The sequence below is a fragment of the Bison bison genome, unplaced genomic scaffold (assembly GCF_000754665.1).
Source record: "Bison bison bison isolate TAMUID 2011002044 unplaced genomic scaffold, Bison_UMD1.0 scf7180017864035, whole genome shotgun sequence".
Taxonomy (NCBI): Eukaryota; Metazoa; Chordata; class Mammalia; order Artiodactyla; family Bovidae; genus Bison; species Bison bison.
In genome coordinates this window covers 15,040,751-15,062,055 of record NW_011494607.1, presented here as the reverse complement: position 1 = coordinate 15,062,055, position 21,305 = coordinate 15,040,751, and the positions used below count along the sequence as shown (strand labels likewise).

At 36.1% G+C, this 21,305-nt stretch overlaps 1 protein-coding gene across 1 annotated transcript in view; it reads right to left on the bottom strand.

Annotated features, from left to right (window-relative positions):
* Positions 1–21,305, bottom strand: part of MANEA (mannosidase, endo-alpha) — a 76,309-nt gene that overhangs the window by 11,081 nt on the left and 43,923 nt on the right. Inside the window, exon 3 of the mRNA XM_010834725.1 lies at positions 19,583–19,692. Within this exon, the coding sequence (XP_010833027.1) occupies positions 19,583–19,692 (110 nt within the window). The remainder of the gene's footprint in view (positions 1–19,582; positions 19,693–21,305) is intronic.

Genomic DNA, 21,305 nt, shown 5'->3' with positions numbered 1-21,305 from the left:
AGGCATATTGAAAAGCAGAGACATTATTTTGCCAACAAAGGTCCGTCTAGTCAAGGCTGTGGTTTTTCCAGTGGTCATGTATGGATGTGAGAGTTGGACTGTGAAAAAAGCTGAGCGCCAAAGAATTGATGCTTTTGAACTGTGGTGTTGGAGAAGACTCTTGAGAGTCCCTTGGACTGCAAGGAGATACAACCAGTCCATCCTAAAGGAGATCAGTCCTGGGTGTTCATTGGAAGGACTGATGCTGAAGCTGAAATTCCAATAGTTTGGCCACCTCATGCGAAGAGTTGACTCATTGGAAAAGACTCTGATGCTGGGAGGGATTAGGGGCAGGAGGAGAAGGGGACAACAGAGGATGAGATGGCTGGATGGCATCAGTGACTCGATGGACATGAGTCTAAGTAAACTCCGGGAGTTGGTGATGGACAGGGAGGCCTGGCATGCTGCAATTCACGCGGTCGCAAAGAGTTGGACATGATGGAGCTACTCAACTAAACTGAAAAGAGGTATATTGTAACATCAGTATACAAAAGGGAGGAGCAAAATATTGGATAACTTACAAGGTTATAGATAAGTTTCTATAAACCTAAAATGCACTGTTATATCTAAGAGATGTTTTATATAACCTCCCTTGATAACCACAAAGCAAAAATTTAGAGTATATCGACAAGAGGAGGATAAAAGAGCTTATCACCATGAAAAATAACCAATTTACAAATGTAGGCAGAAAGAGATAAGAGAAAAAGAAATAATGACAATACAAAACCAGAATGCAATCATTAAGACTATATATAATAATTACTCTGAATGTAAATATATTGAATTCACCAGTCAAAAGGTACATAGTGACTGGATGGATAAAGAAATACGACCAAACTGTGTGGTGTGTTATCAAGAGACTCAGTTAAGCTTTAAGGATGCACAGAGACTCAAAGTGGAGGGATGAAAAAGACACTACATGCAGGTGAAACTATAGTGGAATATCAATTTCAGAACGTAAATTAAACAGGACTGAAAAATGACCAAGTAGAAGTTGTTTATGGAAAAGTTTCCATGTGCTGTTACAATTGGGATGTTGTATTTTAAAATTATTTTTTGTGTTTCTTCTGGTTATTTTCCTTCATATCAACATATCTTTACAATTCATTGTACTTATGATTATTGTTAACTTTCTCATTTACAAAATTCAGATAATTTCAGTGATCAAATATTTTTGTTTCTTTACAGTTTTACTGTATAATATTATTGAAATAACTATATCTCTGTTCTGTTAGGAAAAATAAAATGGTTCTGCTTCAAGAGGGTGATGAAGGAGATTCTGACTTACCTCCCTCCACAGACAAACCAAATCTACAGCTTCCTCTAGAAAGAACCTGCTGGAGTGACCTCATCACATGTGGTAAATGAGAGGGAAATCAAACCAAAGCAGGTAGGAAAGGCTGAGACAGAATCTCGTCATAAACCCCATCCCCAGTAGTGATATACAATCCAGAGGGAACTCAAAACCCAGAGCTTCTCCCTGAGGAATAAACAGTTTGTATCCCACATCTGGCATACCAATTTCTAAGACCAGCACATGAAAGATGAGTCCCCAAGATATCGGCTTTGACTATCCAAAGGGATGTAGCTCTTAAAGGGCTTGTGTGCAGTCTCATTCAGTCCAGGGACCAGTGCAAAAGCATCCCTATTGAAAAGTCCCCAGATTTTATGTAAAAGAAACCCATTTTCTAATTTTAAAAGCAATGGTCTGAGAGGCAAAGGCCTGCTGGGATATTCTATGTGGAAAGAGGCAGGAGGTCTCTGTCCACCCTCTGCTTACTAAAGCCAGCAGGTGCCATCCTTGCGCTCCACACCTACCTCACTCCAGGAAGTGGGCGGCATCACTGGGGTCTCCCTCTGTCATGCTCCAGAGCACAGTATTTCCAAGAGAGGAGCTTCTACATGCCCTGTGACCTAGATTTTGCAGGTGCCATGAAGGAACACCTGTTGATCACCTGGATCTGGAGGCCAGGGGAGCTTACATTGTGGTCCTATAAGATTGAATATATTCATACTTTTTAAAACCTGCTGCCTGAGGGTCTGACTTTCAATCAGCCACAGTCAACAGAAGGCTTTCAGGTAGCACCTAAAGGATACTGGTCTTGGCATACCTTTAACTATTCAGTTCAGTTTGGTTCAGTCACTCAGTGACTCTTTGTGACCCCATGAATCGCAGCACACCAGGCCTCCATGTCCATCACCAACTCCCAGAGTCCACCCAAACTCATGTGCATCGAATCGGTGATGCCATCCAGCCATCTCATCCTCTGTCATCTCCTTCTCCTCCTGCCCCCAATCCCTTCCAGCATAAGGGTCTTTTCCAATGAGTCAACTCTTTGCATGAGGTGGCCAAAGTATTGGAGTTTCAGCCCCAGCATCAGTCCTTCCAGTGAACACCCAGGACTGATCTCCTTTAGGATGGACTGGTTGGATCTCCTTGCGGTCCAAGGGACTCATAAGAGTCTTCTCCAGCACCCCAGTTCAAAAGCATCAATTCTTCGGCGCTCAGCTTTTTTCACAGTCCAACTTTCACATCCATACATGACCACTGGAAAAATCATAGCCTTGACTAGATAGACCTTTGTTGGCAAAGTAATATCTCTACTTTTTAATATGCTATCTAGGTTGGTCATAACTTTTCTTCCAAGGAGTAAGCGTCTTTTAATTTCATGGCTGCAATCACCATCTGCAGTGATTTTGGAGCCCCCAAAAATAAAGTCTGACACTGTTTCCACTGTTTCCCCATCTATTTCCCATGAAGTGATGGGACCGGATGCCATGATCTTAGTTTTCTGCATGTTGAACTTTAAGCCAACTTTTTCGCTCTCCTCTTTCACTTTCATCAACTATTAGGAGCTATTAAAAACAAAATAGGCTGCTTAAACAACCACAAAGGTTTGAGACAGTTAGGGAAGTATTAAATGATACGATTCATCTTATATACAAGGTCAGTGCTTCAAGACAGAGAAAGGTGAGTGTGTTATTAAATGCACAGAAACTAATACAGAGAGTCAAGCAAAATGAAGAACTGTATTTGGAGGAATATGCTCCAAATGAAAGAACATTAAGATAAAACCTCAGAAAAATAAAACAAACTTTAAAGAGCCCGAGATAAGTAAGTAACCTGATAAGAGCTGAAAGTAATGGTAATAAAAATGCTAACCAAATTCAAGGGGAGAAGAAAGGTTGAACACAGTGAAAATGCAACAAAGAGAAAATATTAGAGGTCACAGCGCTGAAGAATATAATAGCTGTACTGATAAACACACTAGAGAGGTTCAACAGCAGACTAGAAGCAGAAAAAAAGGGCAAGAGGCTCTTACCCAATCTGAGCAGCACAAAGCATGACAAACAGGGAAGACAAATTAAGGGACTTCTGGGACACTTACCATGTGAATGCTTACTTATCCTATAAAGAGTGGAAAGAGAGAAAGGCACAGAAAACTTATTGGGAGAGGGGGTAACTGAAAAAACCCCTAACCCAAGGAAGAAAATACATCCAGGTCAAAGAAGCCCAAGAATGCCAAATACAATGAGCCCAAAGAAAACCACACCAGGACATATTATAATTAAAAGGTCAAGAATCCACGCACATACAGTCAAGTAATCTATAACAAAGGAGCCAAAAACATACAATGGGTAAAGGACAGTCTTCAATAAATGGTATTATAAAATAGTGTTAGAAATACTGTGCTCTGGGTCATGACAGAGGGAGACCCCAGTGATGCCGCCCACTTCCTGGAGTGAGGTAGGTGTGGAGCGCAAGGATGGCACCTGCCCTGCTGGTTTTAGTACGTAGAGGGTGAACAGAGACCTCCTGGCTCTTTCCCCACAGAATATCCTAGCAGGCCTTTGCCTCTCAGACCAATGTTTTTAAAATTAGCAAATGGGTTTCTTTTATGTAAAATCTGGGTGCTTTTCAAAGGGCTGGACAGAATACACAAGAATGAAACTACATCACTCAAACACAACTAAGAAAACAAAAGACAAAAAAAATCAGAAGTGAAAGAGAATAAATTATAACTGACAGTACAGAAATACATGTGAAAAGAGACTACCAGGAATAATTATAAGCCAGAAAAATCAGATAACCTAGAAGAAGTGTACACTTTCCTAGAAGCATTCCAAGACTGAACCAGGAAATGACCATAATATTTAAGGAGACTGAGTTCATGAACTGGAAGAGTTAATACTGTTAAAATGTCAGTACTGCCCCAAACTAATTACAGATTCAACACAAATTGCATCAGAATACAATGTCATTTTTCACAAAAATAGAAAAAATAATCCTCAGACTTGTATAGAACCACAAAAGACCCTGAATAGCCAATCTTGAGACAAAAGAACAAAGTCAAAAAGGGATTAATCTCCAACATACACAAACAGCTCATGCAACTCAATATAAAAAAACCCAACTGAAATAATGGGTAGAAGATTTAAACAGATGTATCTCCAAGAAGGCATACAGATGGCCAAAACACACATGAAAAGATGTTCAACATTGCTAACTGAGAGAAATGCAAGCCAAAACTACAATGAAGTATCACATCACATTGCTTAGAATGGCCATCATCAAAAAATCTATACAAAATAAATTCTGGAGAGGGTGTAGGGGAAAAAGAACCCTCCTACACTATTGAGGGGAAAGTAAATTGGTACGGCCACTACAGAGCACAGTATGGAGGTTCCCTAAAAAATTAAAAACAGAGCTACCATATGACCCAGTAATCCCACTTTTAGACATATACTGTAGGAAAATCATCATTTGAAAAGACACATGCACCCCAATGTTCACTGCAGCTCTGCTAACAATAGTCAGGATATGCAAGCCACCTAAATGTCCATCAACAGAGGAATGGATAAAGATGTGGTGCATATTAATATATACAATGGTATATTACTCAACCATAAAAAACAAAACAAAGCAAAATAATGCCATTTGCAGCAACATGGATGGACCAAGAGATTGTCATACTGAGTGTAGTAAGTCAGACATATTAATAGACAAATATATGATGTCATTTATATGTGTAATCTGAAAAAAAGTACAGGAGAACTTATTTACAAAACAGAATCACAGATGTAGAAAGCTAACATGGTTACATAGTATATGAGGGGGAGGGATAAATTGGGAGACTAAGAATCAGACACGACTGAGCGACTTCACTTTCACTTTTCACTTTCATGCACTGGAGAAGGAAATGGCAACCCACTCCAGTGTCCTTGCCTGGAGAATCCCAGGGACGGGGGAGCCTGGTGGGCTGCCATCTATGAGGTCGCACAGAGTCGGACATGGCTGAAGTGACTTAGCAGCAGCAGCAGCAGCAGCAGGATTGGCATACACAAACTACTATATATAAAACAGAAAGGTGTTAAGAACCTACTCTTGAGCACAGGGAACTCTCATTTAATACTCTGTAATGACCTATATGGGAAAAGAACCTAAAAAAAGAGTGGACATGTGTACACCTGAAACTAACACAGCAGTATAAATCAACTATACTCCAATGAAAATTTAAGAGTTATCAATGAAAAAATGAATAAATAAAATGTGTGCACACACACACCATGAAAATATATTCAGTCATGAGAAAAAAGGAAACGCTGTCATTTGTTTACAACATGGATGAACATTAATATCATGATGTGAGACAGACCCAACAATGAAAGACAAGTATTTTATGTATCTCTTATAGTGGAATCCAAAATAAAATGAACTTGAAAACTCAGAGAGGAATGGTGGTTACCAGAGGCTGGGAGGTGGGGGAATGAAATAGATGGTGTTTAAGAATATATTTGGGCTTCCCTGATAGCTCAGTTGGTAAAGAATTCACCTGCAATGCAGGAGACCCTGGTTCAATTCCTGGGTTGGGAAGATCTGCTGGAGAAGGGATAGGCTACCCACTCTAGTATTCTTGGGATTCCCTTGTGGCTCAGCTGGTATAAAGAATCTGCCTGCAATGCAGGAGACCTGGGTTCAATCCCTGGGTTGGGAAGATCCCCTGGAGAAGCGAAAGGCTATCCCACTCCAGTATTCTGGCCTAGAGAATTACCTGGACTGTACAGTACATGGGGTCACAAAGAGTCGGAGACAAATGAGCAACTTTCACTTTTCACTTTCACTAAGAATATATACTTGCAGCCAGTAGATAATTAAGTTATGGAGATCTAATCTAACCATAATTATAAACAACAAAACTGTATTACAGCAAACTTGCTAAGAAACTAGATCTTAACTGTTATCATGAGAAGAAATGATAATTGTGTGTCATGATAGAGAGGTATTAGCTATCAATGACAGTGATATTACAATAGAAATAAATGTTATAATTTTAAACTTACACAATTTTATGTCAATTATACCTCAGTAAAATTAAAAAAAAAAAAGCAAAAATCTGATATGCTTTTCTGCTTCTCAAAGTCCTCTAAACCTGCTTCACTCCTGCACACCCTCCATCCCCCAATGCAGTTAGAACGAGGCAGATCTTCCTACTCTTACGTGCTGCCATCGTACTCCTCCTCCAATTACTTGTGTTTGTCTCTGACCACCAAGAGATTGCAAGGTCTCAAGTACAAGGAGAATACCTTTCTTAGTACTACCAGCATCTCCAACAGTACCTGCCACATAGCAGACCCTGAATGATTTCCATGAAACAGACAACCATCAAATTAAATTCTAGGTATGCCATTTACATACCCCATTTAGGTAACATTCATCAAGTTTTCACCATAAATTCACTTTATTATATAAAGAGCAATAAGGTAAAAAAAAAAAAAAACAAGGTCATAAACAGTAAAATGTTTTCCAAATGAAACTGAAAAATCTTTTAGAAAAGAACCATAGATGTAATACTCATAATTTTAAGTTTCACATGGTCAAAAATCTGCAGAAGCCTGAGTAGCAGACATTATGATGACTCTCGAGCAATAGGTCAAATAAATAATGGATGGTGATAAGTCAATAGTGTAAGAAATATGATTTATATATAAAGTAGAAAAAACTTGCTCTTTTAAAATATGATTTTATTTAAAAAAAAACTTGCTCTTTTAAAATAAATTTATTTAAATGCGAGAACATCACCAGTGGCTGAGTTAGTTCTTTCCCCTATAATTCTGATTTTCTTTTACCTAGTTGGATAATTTAATTCAGTCAGGTTTAAGGTAATGATGTTTTATAGTAATAACAACCCACAATCTGAGTGTCTTCAAAGACAAATATTTGTTTACTACACATAGGTCTATGCACTGGCTATGCTGGTTTTGTTCCAGACTATGGATCAAGTTCAGTTTTGCTCCATGTCTGTCATTCTGGGTCCCAGACAGAAGGAGCATGTGGGGCATGCTGCTCGCATGGAAGAGGAACACAACCATGGAAACACATACTACTACTGCTCAGACATGGTATACATGACTTTTTTAACATCTCATTAGTCAAAGCAAGCCATCAGGCCAAGCCCAACATCAATGGGATGAGAGGTATATTTGCTCTTCCCATAGAAAAGAAGGAAAACAGGAATAGTTGTTGAAAATCTATCAAAACTATCTATTGTGCTTCATCAAAAGATTATTTCACTGCTGTGTTATTAATGATACAGTGGTAAATACCCAGCTGTGAAATTTATAGTCTCTGCAAAACCAGACTACTCAATGACAGTTAAAACTGCTATAATACTTGTTCTAGTGAATATGCAGGCAAGTATATAAAAGAGCAGATCTCTAAATCTTTTTGAAAAATCATGATTTACATTTCAGTATTGAGCGACTTTCACTTTTACTCAATTACTCTTCCAAAAGAAATTAGTGTACATTTGCAAAATATAATGTAGAATAACATTTTTATTATTGTCAAACATTTTCATTTTTCTTATGACTTAAAAGGCACTCACTAAATGACTTCCAGTTGAAGTTAATAAATCAAAATTGCAATCACAATGTATTTAGAGATGAATATTAAAGCATTATGTAATCAAAACTACTGAGCTATGACAAAAGCTTAACTGTGAGGCTAATTCCTTAAAAACTCTCTATTCCTAAACAAACAAAGAATGAAAATAAAAACATTTTCATCTCAAAAAATAGAGTAAAACAAACTCAAGCAAAGAATGAGAAGCACATTAATCAAGAATGAAGTAGATGATATAATCATTAGAATATTTTAAAAGTAAAATCATTGATAAATTGAAGGGTCATTTTGGGGGGAAAAGGGTGAAGTAAATCTATACTAATCAAATTGGGGGAAAGGGCAGATTATTTCCTTAAAGATTAGCAGGCAAAAAGTGTTAATAATGAACCCATTTATTTTACATTTAAGGTTTCAGGTGTGAACAGTTATGTGAATTTAGATCCAAGTTTATCAGCACAGAACTCATAATACTATAATTCTTCTATTTGTATCATATTGCCTTAGAAGTTTCAGTTATTCTAGTAAATTATTATCATTAATTAAACATTAACTTTCCCTCCTATTTGGAAGCAAAGCTTTTCACTCTTTACAGAAACAAAATTTTACTACAAACAAAATTTTCATCAAATTATAAAAAATGTTGATGGTGAACATCAACACAACAGAAATCACACAAAAGTATAATAAATAAAACCATCTTATCACTTCATCCTGTCATTCTACAAATGAAGCAGATAAGCCAAAAAGATGAAGTAAGTAATTGAAGATTCCAGAGTACTCAGCTGGGACAAGAACTCCAGTCTCGTGATTCCTAGTCTATTTTTTGGTACTGGATAGAGTTCATCACCAGACACAAGGCCAAGAAATGTTTCTAAAATTTTTGCAAATTATTACCCTGACTGGTTCCACATTTTTCTGATCATGACATACACAATCTGAAGCACAGAGAAATTAAGTATGCTGGTGACCACACCTCTTGGCCCACATTCTCCTTCTGCACAGAGGCTTTAAATAGAACTAGTCAGCTATCTCAGAGAAGGCGATGGCACCCTACTCCAGTACTCTTGCCAGCTATCTTCATGCATCAGAACATTTCACTTTACCTTTAAGAATGTCCTGAAAGTACTAAAATTGCCAGCTCTCTTGAATTGTGGCGGCTTCTTACTTCCCATCTCCCAGGATAACAGTAGAGCCTGGACAAAAAAAGTGGCCTTTGGATCTGTTTTATGGAAAATAAATCATGTTTGTCCAGAATCGACGGACTTCCCTGTAGCTCAAATGGTAAAGAATCTGCCTGCAATGTTGGAGATCCAGGTTCAGTCCCTGGGTTGGGAAGATCCTCTGGAGAAGGGAATGGCAATCCACTCCAGTAATCTTGCCTGAAGAATCCCATGGACAGAGGAGCCTGGCAGACTACAGTCCACAGGATCGCAAAGAGTTGGACACGACTGAGCGACTAACACTACACCACTAACCATCCAGACTCAGACCTGATGTCCGTTTACTCACAGATTTCAAGCACCAATAAGAGCTCACTGAAAGAAACTGAGGACATGGCATATGACAGCTCTTGCCAGTCAGCTAATTTAAGAGATGCTTCCTTACCTTCAGGATTATAAAGTAGGAGCCTTCATTGACAGGAATAAAAAATTCTTGCCTATTTAGCTATTTCTCTTTCTCTAGAGTTCCACTTATATTCCCCAGTAGCTACCGAGTCTTTAAGCTGCAAAAAGAATATTAAGACTAATTTTCCACATTTTAATTTGGACATTAATATTTCAACTGGGATCCATATTATCTCTTAAAAGAACTTACTCAATTATTGTATTGTACTGTATTGGACAAATCAGCCTATGTTCCATTTAGCTATATAAACTGCAAGAAGTTTTTAAGAGTGAGAACAACCTCAGGGCACATAAGTCTCTGGTTAAAAGATATTCCAATTCATGTTTTCAGTAAGATTTGCAAACACACTGCATTGAAAAAGAATAAACTTGAACAAAGAACAATTTGAGAAGTAGAATTATTAGACGTGTAAATTAATGCCCAAGGACACAAAACAGCAGGGTAGATAATTCAAAACACTAAACCAGTATCATGAAGTTAAGATCATTAATAAACATTCCTTTTACACCTCACTCTCAATGATTCTTGAATTACGTTAGATTCTCATATAAAATGACTCTATTATTTTCACTGATCTCTGTGTGTATACTGATGCTAATGCCATACTCTTAATTTCTGTCATTTTAAAACACACTTTAGTATCTGGGAAGACAAGTTTTAAATGTTTAATAAATACTTTCCTAACATTTATAAACTTTGGAATAGCCTGCCAAATTCTTCATTTAAAATCTCACTGAAACTTTTATCTGGGATTGCATTTAATTTATAAATTATATTGAAAATGAAATACAAATGTTAGAGAGAATGGTTAGTTTTGAATCTTTCCATAAAATTCATGTTTTCCCATTTATGTAAATCTTTCATTTCCTTCAATAAAATGCTAACAAATCTTTGTGCATCTACTGCTAATGTTATTCTCAATGTAGTTTTTCCCATATTTTCTCTTGTAATATATGAATCCTATTGACTTGCATATTTCTTTGGTTCTAGTTACCTTACTAGACTCATTAAATCTAGTATATTCACAGGTATTGTAAATATTTTCCATGTACAAAAATGAAAATTTTACTTAGAAAACATTTTTATACTTAGGTTAAACCACTTTGTTCAGACTTTCTATTATAATATTAAGTGACATTGACTATCGAGGGCATTCTTGACTGATTGTGGTTTACTGAGCATTAATGTTTATCCATTAAGTATGGTGTTTGATATAGGTTACTAAAGAATATCCTTTATCAAGTTAAAGAATGTTGGTTATTAATTCTATCAGTAAAGAGTTTTAATTCCCTCAAAAGTTTAATATCAAGATAATCATGTCTCCTTTAAATAATCAACATGTGCCAGTAACTGTTTCCCATGTATTACCCTATGTAAGGTATTAATAGATTTTGTTACTTTTTCCATTGAGAAATGGGGAAACTGAAGCAAAGCTAGTAAGTGGTTGAACTAGGACTGAATGCAGGTGGTTTGGATTAAGATTTCATACTCCTGAATCCACTCATAGATTCTTGTTAATAAACACTTCTAAGTTTTCTTTGGAAATTTTGCATATATTTTCATTAATGAGGTCACTCTATAAATTTCTTGTGCTATCCTTGTTTATTTTTTGAATCAGAATTGTGTTATCATTATAGATTAAATTTGCAAGTCTTCCTTGGTAACCAGTCTCCAACATGGCCACCGATGATCCCCAACTCCTGATATTTCAAAACCTGTGCATTTGCCTTGCACACTGTATGAGGACAGGTTTATCAGCAGAAAAACCAATAAAATAGGGCATACGTGACAATCACTTCCTCAATTAGATCACAAAACACTGCACCTTCTACATGGAACTCTCTCAAGCCATCATTATGGGAGAAGCCAGCAACCATAAGGAGACATAGGGAGTCTTGTGGAGAGGCTGTCCACAAACTATGTCTCATATACTGAAAAACTGTAAATCAACTACACTTTAATTAAAAAAAAAAAAAAAAGGACTGAGTCTCATTTCCAACAGCTAAAAGAAACTAAGGTATATCAACTACCACATAAGAAAACTTGGAAATAGATCCTCTAGCTTCAGATAACTATACTACCAGCCAACAGCTTGATTACAACCTTCTAAGAAATCCTGAACCAGACTCACCAGGCTAAACCACTTCCGGATTTCTGATCTTTAAAAACTGCGAGATACAAAGTCTTTGCTATTTTAAACTGCCGAGTTTTGAGGTAATTTGTTATAAAGCAGTAGATAATGAGAAAACCTTCCACAGTATTTCACTACAACAAGCATCAACTGGTTCTGAAAGGTTGAACAGAACTGCTAGATAAGATCTGGTATTTGAGGAAGACGTACATTCAATAAAAGTTTTCCAGGATACAAGTCAATTTAGATTTTTTTAAACTTCTCTCTGCAAAAAAATAAACTTTGTGTTTTCCAAGAATACTATTCATTTTTTATATATTTTAAATATGGAAGTGTTGGTCACTTAGTCGTGTCCGACTCTTAAGACCCCAGGGACGTAGCCCACCAGGCTCCTTTGTCCATGGAATTGTCCAGGCAAGGACACTGGAATGGGTTGCTGTTTCCTTCTCCAGGTGATCTTCCCAACCCAGGGATCGAACCTGGGTCTCCTGCATTGCAGGCAGATTCTTTACCATCTGAGCCAGCAGGGGAGCCCATATTTTAAATGTGGCAATATACAATCTTAAATGCACTTCTATCTCTATAGGTCTAGTATTCCCTTTCAAGTTTTGATATTATGTTTTGTCTATTTTTCCTTTTTTTTCTAATCTTGCTAGTGGTTTATTTTATTCTTCCCCAGAGTGGAAAAATAATTTATCAAGGCTACCGATTTTGAAGGTCTTGTATTTATTTAATTAATGGCTTATGTCATCCTTATTAATCCCTCCTTGTAATTTTCATTTATTTCATCATCCATGTCCCACATTGGTATTGATAATCTTAGTGCTGTCTATTTTTATATCATCCTAAATTTTCACTTCTGATCTTTACTTTAAAAGAAGTGTTATTTTCAGTTATAATGTTATAATTAAAATTTTAGACAATTTTATACTAAAAAGTTGAAAAAAATGTTTGAGGGCTTCCTTGGTGGCTCAGACAGTAAAGAATCTGCCTGCAATGCAGAGACCCCAGTTCAATCCCTGCATCAGAAAGATCCCCTGGAGAAGGAAATGGCAACCCACTCCAGTATATTCTTGCCTGGGAAATCCCACAGACAGAGGAGCCTGGCAGGCTACAGTCCATGGGATCAAAGAGTCCAACACAACTTAGCAACTAAATGATTAATGAAATGTTTATTTTGGCATTACTTTTAATGTTCAGTTGAACTGAATATGGACAGAGAATGCAGCCTGTATGGTTATGTTTTTTGTGAATTTATTAAGATTAATGTTGCTAACTACTACATAACCAATTTTTGAAAAGCATCCTTGGATTTTAAAAATAATTTCTATTCTCTTGCTATTCATTGTAAAAATTTCCTTTGTAGTGCTATTCAAAATCCTTTTAATCATTACTTCTATTTGCTTCCATGATTCATTAATTTCTGAAATAAATGAAATTTTCCCACAGTTGTAACACATCTTACTATATGGGTAGAATATACTTGATCTTATAACTGCCTTCAGACTTTCACCTGCATTTTTTAGGTACATGAGTGTATGAGTGTGTCTGTGTGTGTGTGTACATACATGTATGTATGTGTATACAAGGTTTAAATTAAAATCCAATTTTGACAGATTTTTAGACAGTAGTTTGTTTTCTATCTTAGAAATATTTAAACTCATATGGTTAACAAAATTTATTTTTAGTAAATCTTTGACATCCAAGACACTTAGATATGTAAATCTCACTAGATGGTTTAGTCACTCAGTCGTGTCCAACTCTTGTGACCCCATTGACTGTAGCCTGCCAGGCTCCTCTGTCCATCGGATTCTCTAGGCAAGAATATTGGGAGTGGGTTGTCATTTCATTAGCTTTATAAAAGAACACTGCAATTCTCTCTTTTCTGCCATAATGAAAATAGAACATATACAGAAAAATTTTAATAGAATGGAACATTAGCAAATTATACTCTAGATGAGGTTTGGAACTCAGAAATTTTTCATGAGAAAATATATTATTATAAAAGATTCTAAGTCATTATTTTCACATCAAGTTTTAATTAAAATGACTACTACAAAAATTGCAATTACTCTCCTCATATCCCAAAGAATAATCCATGAATATTTTATTATCAAATTGTCAATAATTTGATAATAAAATACCTTTAGAAGTTCTAGTTCTTGATAGCAATGTAGGGGGATTCATAACTTACCTCCTACCAGGGACACACCGAATCTACAACTATACAAGGAACAATTTTCTCTGAAAGAAATCCAAAAACTAGCTGAGTGACTCCTACATACTAGTGAAAAAAATAAAAAGACTGATACTGAAATGGGTAGGAGAGGCTGAGTCACAATCTAACTATAAACTCCACTCCTGGTATGGAGACCCACAAATAGGAGGAAAACACACAACTCTTGAGCTTCTTTTTGAGGAGCAAACAATTTGAACTCTATATCTGGTACCCCAGCTTTTCAGACCTGCACCTGAGCAACAAACACCTAAAACATTTCACTCTGATAGTTAACAAGGCTCGTGTCCATGATACACACGAGGCTATAGCGAACTCAGAAAAATTACATAGACAGTTCATGAGGATTCGCTATGCCAACACCCAAGGCCCAGCAAAAAGACAGACGATTAAAATTGCCTAGTCTTTCTGTAAAAGAGACTTAGACACTTATATTAAAGCTTCAGTTTAAGTGGCAGGCATCTAATTTAGGGCATACCTAGAAGCTTACTGAATACTCTCCAAAGACCAAAAAGGCTGGCAAGAGCCACGCTGGTGTCCTCTTCCATCTCACTCCAGGTCACCAGTATCTCCCAGAAAGAAACTTGTGCACATGTCTGGTGGCCTGGTTTTTGCTGCGGCAGCTAAGGAGGTACTACCTTGATCATCTGGCTCTGGCTGTCACAGTGGTTAGCATTTGTCAGCCCCGGAGGACTGAAACAAGTGGAGAAAGAGAACATAAGCAGCAACAACTCAGTGGACAAAGCAGAGAGGTAACAGACAGGCATCCAGTCTTTCTGTGAAAGAGGACTATTGTCCTATTTTCATAGATTTGGCCTGAGGGGAGGGCATCAAATTAAACACAAGTCTAGGGCCAGCTGCAATCTTGGGAACGAACTGGACATCAACTTCACAAAGACCCCGTGCCCAGCCCCAGGTCACTGGTAACCTCTGAGAAAGGAGCTTCTGCCCATATTTGGTGCACCAACTTTTGTGGTTGCTGTCCAGAAGAAATAACCCTTGATGCCTGGCTCTAGTGGCTGGTGGGTCTTGAGTTCATGGATCTATTTGGATGACACAAAGGAAGAAATGGTTCTTAACTATCATGCAGGACTCTGTACACAGAGAGCAGAGTGAAAGGTCCATCTCCCAGATGTCCATGGAAAGAGGTGTCTATGTATAACTTAAAAGCTGCTGCCCAAAGTCTGGCCTGAAAGTTTCAACCAAGATGAATTTAAGAAGACCCACACTAATATATAATACAAATAAATTGTCAAAAGTTAAAGGACAGACAGACTCTTTGAAGAAGCACGAGAAAAACCTCTTATATAAAAGGGAACCCCTATAAGACTATTAGCATATTTTCTAGTTGAAAAAATATAGAAGGGCATGGTATTTTAAAGCTCTGAAAAAAATTAAACAGCCAAAAAAGAATACTCTGCATAACAAAGTTATCACTCAGAGTTGAAAGAGATTTAAAAAGTTGTCCAGAAAAATAAAACGTAAGAGTAATGACCAATAGTCCAGTCCTACAAGAAATGTTAAAGGGACTTTTGAAGATGAAACAAAAGGAAAAAATATAAACATATAAACCTCACTGGTAAAAATTAAAATATAGTAAAATTAGAAAAAGCTAATGTAAACAAGATTAATCACTTCTATAAAGTGCTAGCATGAAGGTTAAAAGACAAACAGTAAAAATAATTATAAGCACAGTAATTGTCAGTGAATAAGCAAGGTAAGATGATGTAAATGAAGACTTCAAAAATATAAAATATGAGTAAGTAAAAACATAGAGCTTCAGACTGTTACCAAAGTTAATTTGTTGTCAACTTAAAATAGACTATTATAAATATAAATTGTTTTATGTAGGCCTTATGGTAACTATAGAGCAAAACCTAGAGTAGGGACACAAAAGATAAAGAATATAGAATTTAAGAATGCCACGACAGAAAATCATCAAATCACAAGAGTAGCAAGAAAAGTAGAAAGAAAAAAAAAAAAAGAAATTATAAAAGAGCTATAAAATTATTAACAAAATGGCAAGAACTCCATACCTATCAATAATAAAAAGTCATCTTTATCTTACCCACAAGATTCTCACAAATGTACAAACATGTGTGTACAAACACACACAGACTGAAAACAAAGGGATGGAAAAATATACCCCACACTCTTGGAAACCAAGAGAAAGCTGTAGTGGCAACACTTATAAGAGACAAAGTAGAACATAAAACAAAGACTGTAATAAGAGACAGAGGAGAAAGAGGTCATTACATAGTGATAAAGGGATCAATATAATAAGAGGATAGAACATTTGTAAATATGTTAGCACCTAACATAGGAGCATCTAAATATAAATACAAATATTAACAGACCTAAAGAGTAAAACAGCCATACAATAATAACAGAGGACTTTAATACTCCACAGACATCACAAATAGATATATTTCTAGAAATACAACCTTCCAAGACTGAATCATTAAGAAACAGAAAAATTTGAACAGACTGGTAGGTAACTTGAAAGGAAATAATCAGTAATCAAAAATCTCCAACAAACAAAACCCAGCATCAGACAGCTTAACTGGTGAACTCTACCAAATATTCAAAGAAGAATTAATACTAATCCTATCAAATTCTTCCAAAAATTTGAAGAGAAGGGAATACCTCCAAACTCATTATATGGGACAAGCAATATGCTGATACTAAAAGCAGTCAGGACACCACAATAAAAGATAATTAAAAGCCAATAACCCTGATGAACAGAGATGCAAAAATTCTCAACAAATATTAATAAGCTGAATTCAACATACAACAAAAGGATCATACATTGTGATCAAGTGGGATTTATTTCCAGGATGCAAGGATGAATTGACACCCTCAAATCAATGTGATACACATTCACAAAATTAACCATATAATTCATATGAGCATCTCAAAAAAAGCAGAAAAAAAGCATTCAACAAAATTCAACACCCATTCATGATACAAACTCTCAACAAAGTGAGTATAGAGAAAAAGTACTTCAACAAAATAATGGCTGCATATCACAATACTGCAGCTAAAATCAGACTCAAGGGAGAAAAGCCGAACGTTTTTTTCTCCATGATCAGCAACAACTCGGGGATACCTACTCTCACCACTTTTATTCAATACAGCACTGGAATTCATAGCCAGAGCAATAATGTAACAACACAACAAATGAAAGGCATCAAATTCAGAAAAGAAGGAGAAAAATAGAAACTGTGTTGTCTCTATTTACAGACAACAATACGTTGTCTCTATTTACAGACAACAACATGTGACATCCTGAAAACTCTTAAGACTTCATTGAAAAACTTTAAACGAACAAATTCAGTAAACTTGCAGGATATAAAAATCAATATACAAAAATCTCTTACATTTCACTAAGAATGAATGAAGAAAGATAAATTCATGAAACAATTCCACTTATCACTGCATCAGAAGGAATAAGCTACCTAGAAATAAGCTTAACAGAGGAGGTGAATGATCTGTTCCCTGAAAACTATATGTTAATGACAGACATTAAAAAAACACAAGTAGATGTTAAGATATCCCACACTCGTGGATTGGAAGAGTTAATATTATTAAAATATCCATATTACCAAAAGCAATTTATAGATTCAATGAGATACTAAAGGCATTTTTCACAGAAATAGAACAAACAATTCTAAAATTTGTATGCAACCACAAAAGACCCTACTGCTACTGCTGCTGCTAAGTCACTTCAGTCGTGTCTGACTCTGTGCGACCCCAAAGACGGCAGCCCACCAGGCCCCGCCGTCCCTGGGATTCTCCAGGCAAGAACACTGGAGTGGGTTGCCATTTCCTCCTCCAATGCATGAATGTGAAAAGTGAAAGTGAAGTTGCTCAGTCGTGTCCAACTCCTAGCGACCCCATGGACTGCAGCCTACCAGGCTCCTCCGTCCATGGGATTTTCCAGGCAAGAGTACTGGGGTGGGGTGCCATCTAAAGTCAAAGCAATCTTGAGAAAAAGGAATGATGTTGGAGGCACCATACTTCATTTCAAACTATATTACAGAACTATAGTAATCAGAATAGTTTGGTATTGTCATAAAAATACATAGATCAATGGAATGGAATGCAGAGCCCAGAAATAAATCCAGGCACCTGTGGTCAACTAATTTGCAACAAAGGAGCTAAGAATATACAATAGGGAAAGGACAGTCTCTTCAATAAATAGCATTGGAAAAACTGAACAGCCACATGCAAAAGAATGAAACAGAACCACCTTACACTATACACAAAAAATATCTAAAAATGGACTAAAGTCTTAAGCATAACATCTGAAAACATAAAATTTTTAGAAGAAAACAAAGGTGGTAAGCTCCCTGAAACTGGTGTTGGCTGTGACTTTTTTGGATTTGACACCAAAACCAAAAACAACAAAAGTGAAAATAAACAAATGACACTACATCAAACTACAGAGCTTCTGTACAGCAAAGGAAGCCACTAACAAATGAAAAGGTAATATAATAAATGGGAGAACATACCTGCAAACTGTGTATCTGAAAAAATGTTAATATCCAAAATATATAAATGAGTCCTATTAACACATTAGCAAAAAACAAACAAACGCTTTGAAAAACGTGTATCACTTCTGAATAGACATTCTCCCTAGAAACATATACAGAGAGCCAACAGGTACTTGAAAAGGTGCTCAACGTCACTAATCATCAGGGAAATGCCAATCAAAACCACACTGAGATAGTGCCTTATACCTGTATGAATAGCTATTATCAAAAATTAAGAAATAAGAACTGTTAGTGACCATGAGAAGAAAAGGGAACACTTGTTCACTTTGGTGGGAATATAAATTGATGAAGCCACTATGAAAATAGTATGGAGCTTCTTGAAATAATTAAAAATAGAAATATGCTATCCTGCAATTCTCCTTCTGGGTACTTATCCAAAGGAAGCAAAAGCACTAACTTGAAAATACATCTGCATCATTATTTATAATACCCAGGAAATGGAAGTGCTTATGCTGGAAGCATCCATAATGATGAATAACAAAAAATGGTGTGTGTATACACACACACACACAAATATTATATTATTCAGTCAAAAACAAACAAACAAACAAACCAGGAAATGTTGCCACTAGTGACAACATGAATTAACCCTGAGGGTGTTATGCTAAGTGAAATAAGTCTGTCAGAGAAAGACAAAAACCGTATGATCTCGCTTATATACAGAATCAAAAACAAAACAGCAATCACACACACACACACACACACGTGCACACAAAACATAAAACAACCAACTCATAGATACAGAGAACAGGTTTGTGACTGCTTGAGACAGGGGGTGGGTAAAGTGTGTGAAGATAGTTAAAAGGCATAAACTTCCAGTTATAAAACAAGTAAGCTTCCAGGATGTAAAGTACAGCTTCATAACTATAGTTAATAATACTGCATGGTATATTTAAAACTTGCTAAAAGAATACAACTTAAAAATCCTCATCATAGCAAACAGACAAAAAAAAAAACAGCACTATGTGTGGGGATAAAAGTTAACTAGACTAATTGTGACAATTATTTCACAATATATACATATATCAAATCATTATGCTGAACACCTTAAACTAATCTAATATTATATCTCAATAAAATAAATTAAATACCTTCAGATTATATTTATGAGCTTTATCCAAAATAGTTGGCACCAAGTTATCAGTAGGTTCTCCATTCTCATCATTCAAATCAGGTGGGTACCAAGATAGGGCTAGTACACCTAATAGAAACGACCAAAAAGAAAATAAAAATAAACACAGGAACAGAAAAGACTACAGGTATTGTTAAAAGAAAAAAAAAAAAGGCAGACAAGGACAGTATTAACAATAAAAAGAAACATATTCAAATAATGTTATTTTGTTACTTTACTTAGATATCACTTTTAGTTATTCGATTACTTGGTATACTCAATACTTTAACCTTTTTCTCAGGCATTAGTATCTTTTAATTAACAGATTTTAGTTTTTAAAATAAGTTTTAGATTTACTGAAAAGCTGTACAGAAAATAAGAGTTTCTGCATTCTCCTCTCCTACTCACCATCCTCCCATGCCATACAGTTTTTCCATTAATATTAATATCTTACATCAGTGTGGTAAATTTGTTATGACTGTGATGAACCAATGTAGATATATCATTTTTAACTAAAGTCCACAGGGTTTACATTAGGGTTCCCTCTTTGTATTGCACAGTTCTATGGCTTTTGACAAATGTATAGTGTCATGAACCCACTATTTATTACAGTATCACACAAGGATAGTTTTACTGCCTTCAAAACCCATTGCACTCCACTTAATAACTCCTCTTTCTTCTTTTCAATCCCCCAGAAAATAACTGATCTCTTTACTATCTCTATATATTTTGTCTTTTTCAGAATGTTATATAGATAGAATCATAAAGTAATATTTTCAGACGGGCTTCTTATACTGTGAAATGTGCACTGAAGTTTCATTCATATCTTTTTATGACTTCACAGCTCATTCTTTTTATTGCTAAGTAACATTTCAGTCTATCAATATGCTGTAGTTTATCCATTTACCTGTTGAAGACATCTATGTTTCTTAAAAGTTTTGGCAATTATAACAATAAACCTGCTATAAACATATAAGTGCAAATTTTTGTGTGGATCAGTATCACTTAACAAAAGACTCAGTGATTTTAAAATTACAGTTTATCCCTATAATACCTACTTGCTTTTGAACTAATAAACTACAAAAGGAAAGTTTTAAAAACAATAAGCTTGCAAAGAAATTACTAACTAGAGGAAGAAATCTTTGAAATCAACTAATTCAAAGCCTCATTTAAAGCAAGAGGCCACTAAAAGTATGGTGAAAGTGAAAGTGTTAGTAGCTCAGTCACGTCTGAGTCTTTGCCACCACATGGAGTGTAGCCCACCAGGCTCCTCTGTCCGTGGAATTTTCCAGCAAAAATACTGGAGTGCGTAGCCATCCCTTTTTCTAGGGGATGTTCAGGGATCGAACTCAGGTCTCCCACATTGTGGGTAGATTCTTTAGTTTGAGCCACCTCTAAATCATTTAACAGACTCTTTATGACAAGAAGAAAAATACAATGTTATCAAAAGACAAGCATGTGGAAATGAAAATAGAAAACAATAAAGGCAAAGTTAGAAACCAGCAGAGAACTAAATTTAAGACTTAAACCTTGTGTTACCTATGTCATGTAAAAACAGAAGGGCTTCCCCAGTGGCTCATTGATAAAGAATCTGCCTGCCAATGCATGAGGCATGGGTTCAATCCCTCAGTCAGGAATATCCCCTGGTGAAGTAAATGGTAACCCACTCCAGTATTCTTGCCTGGGAAATCCTGTGGACAAGG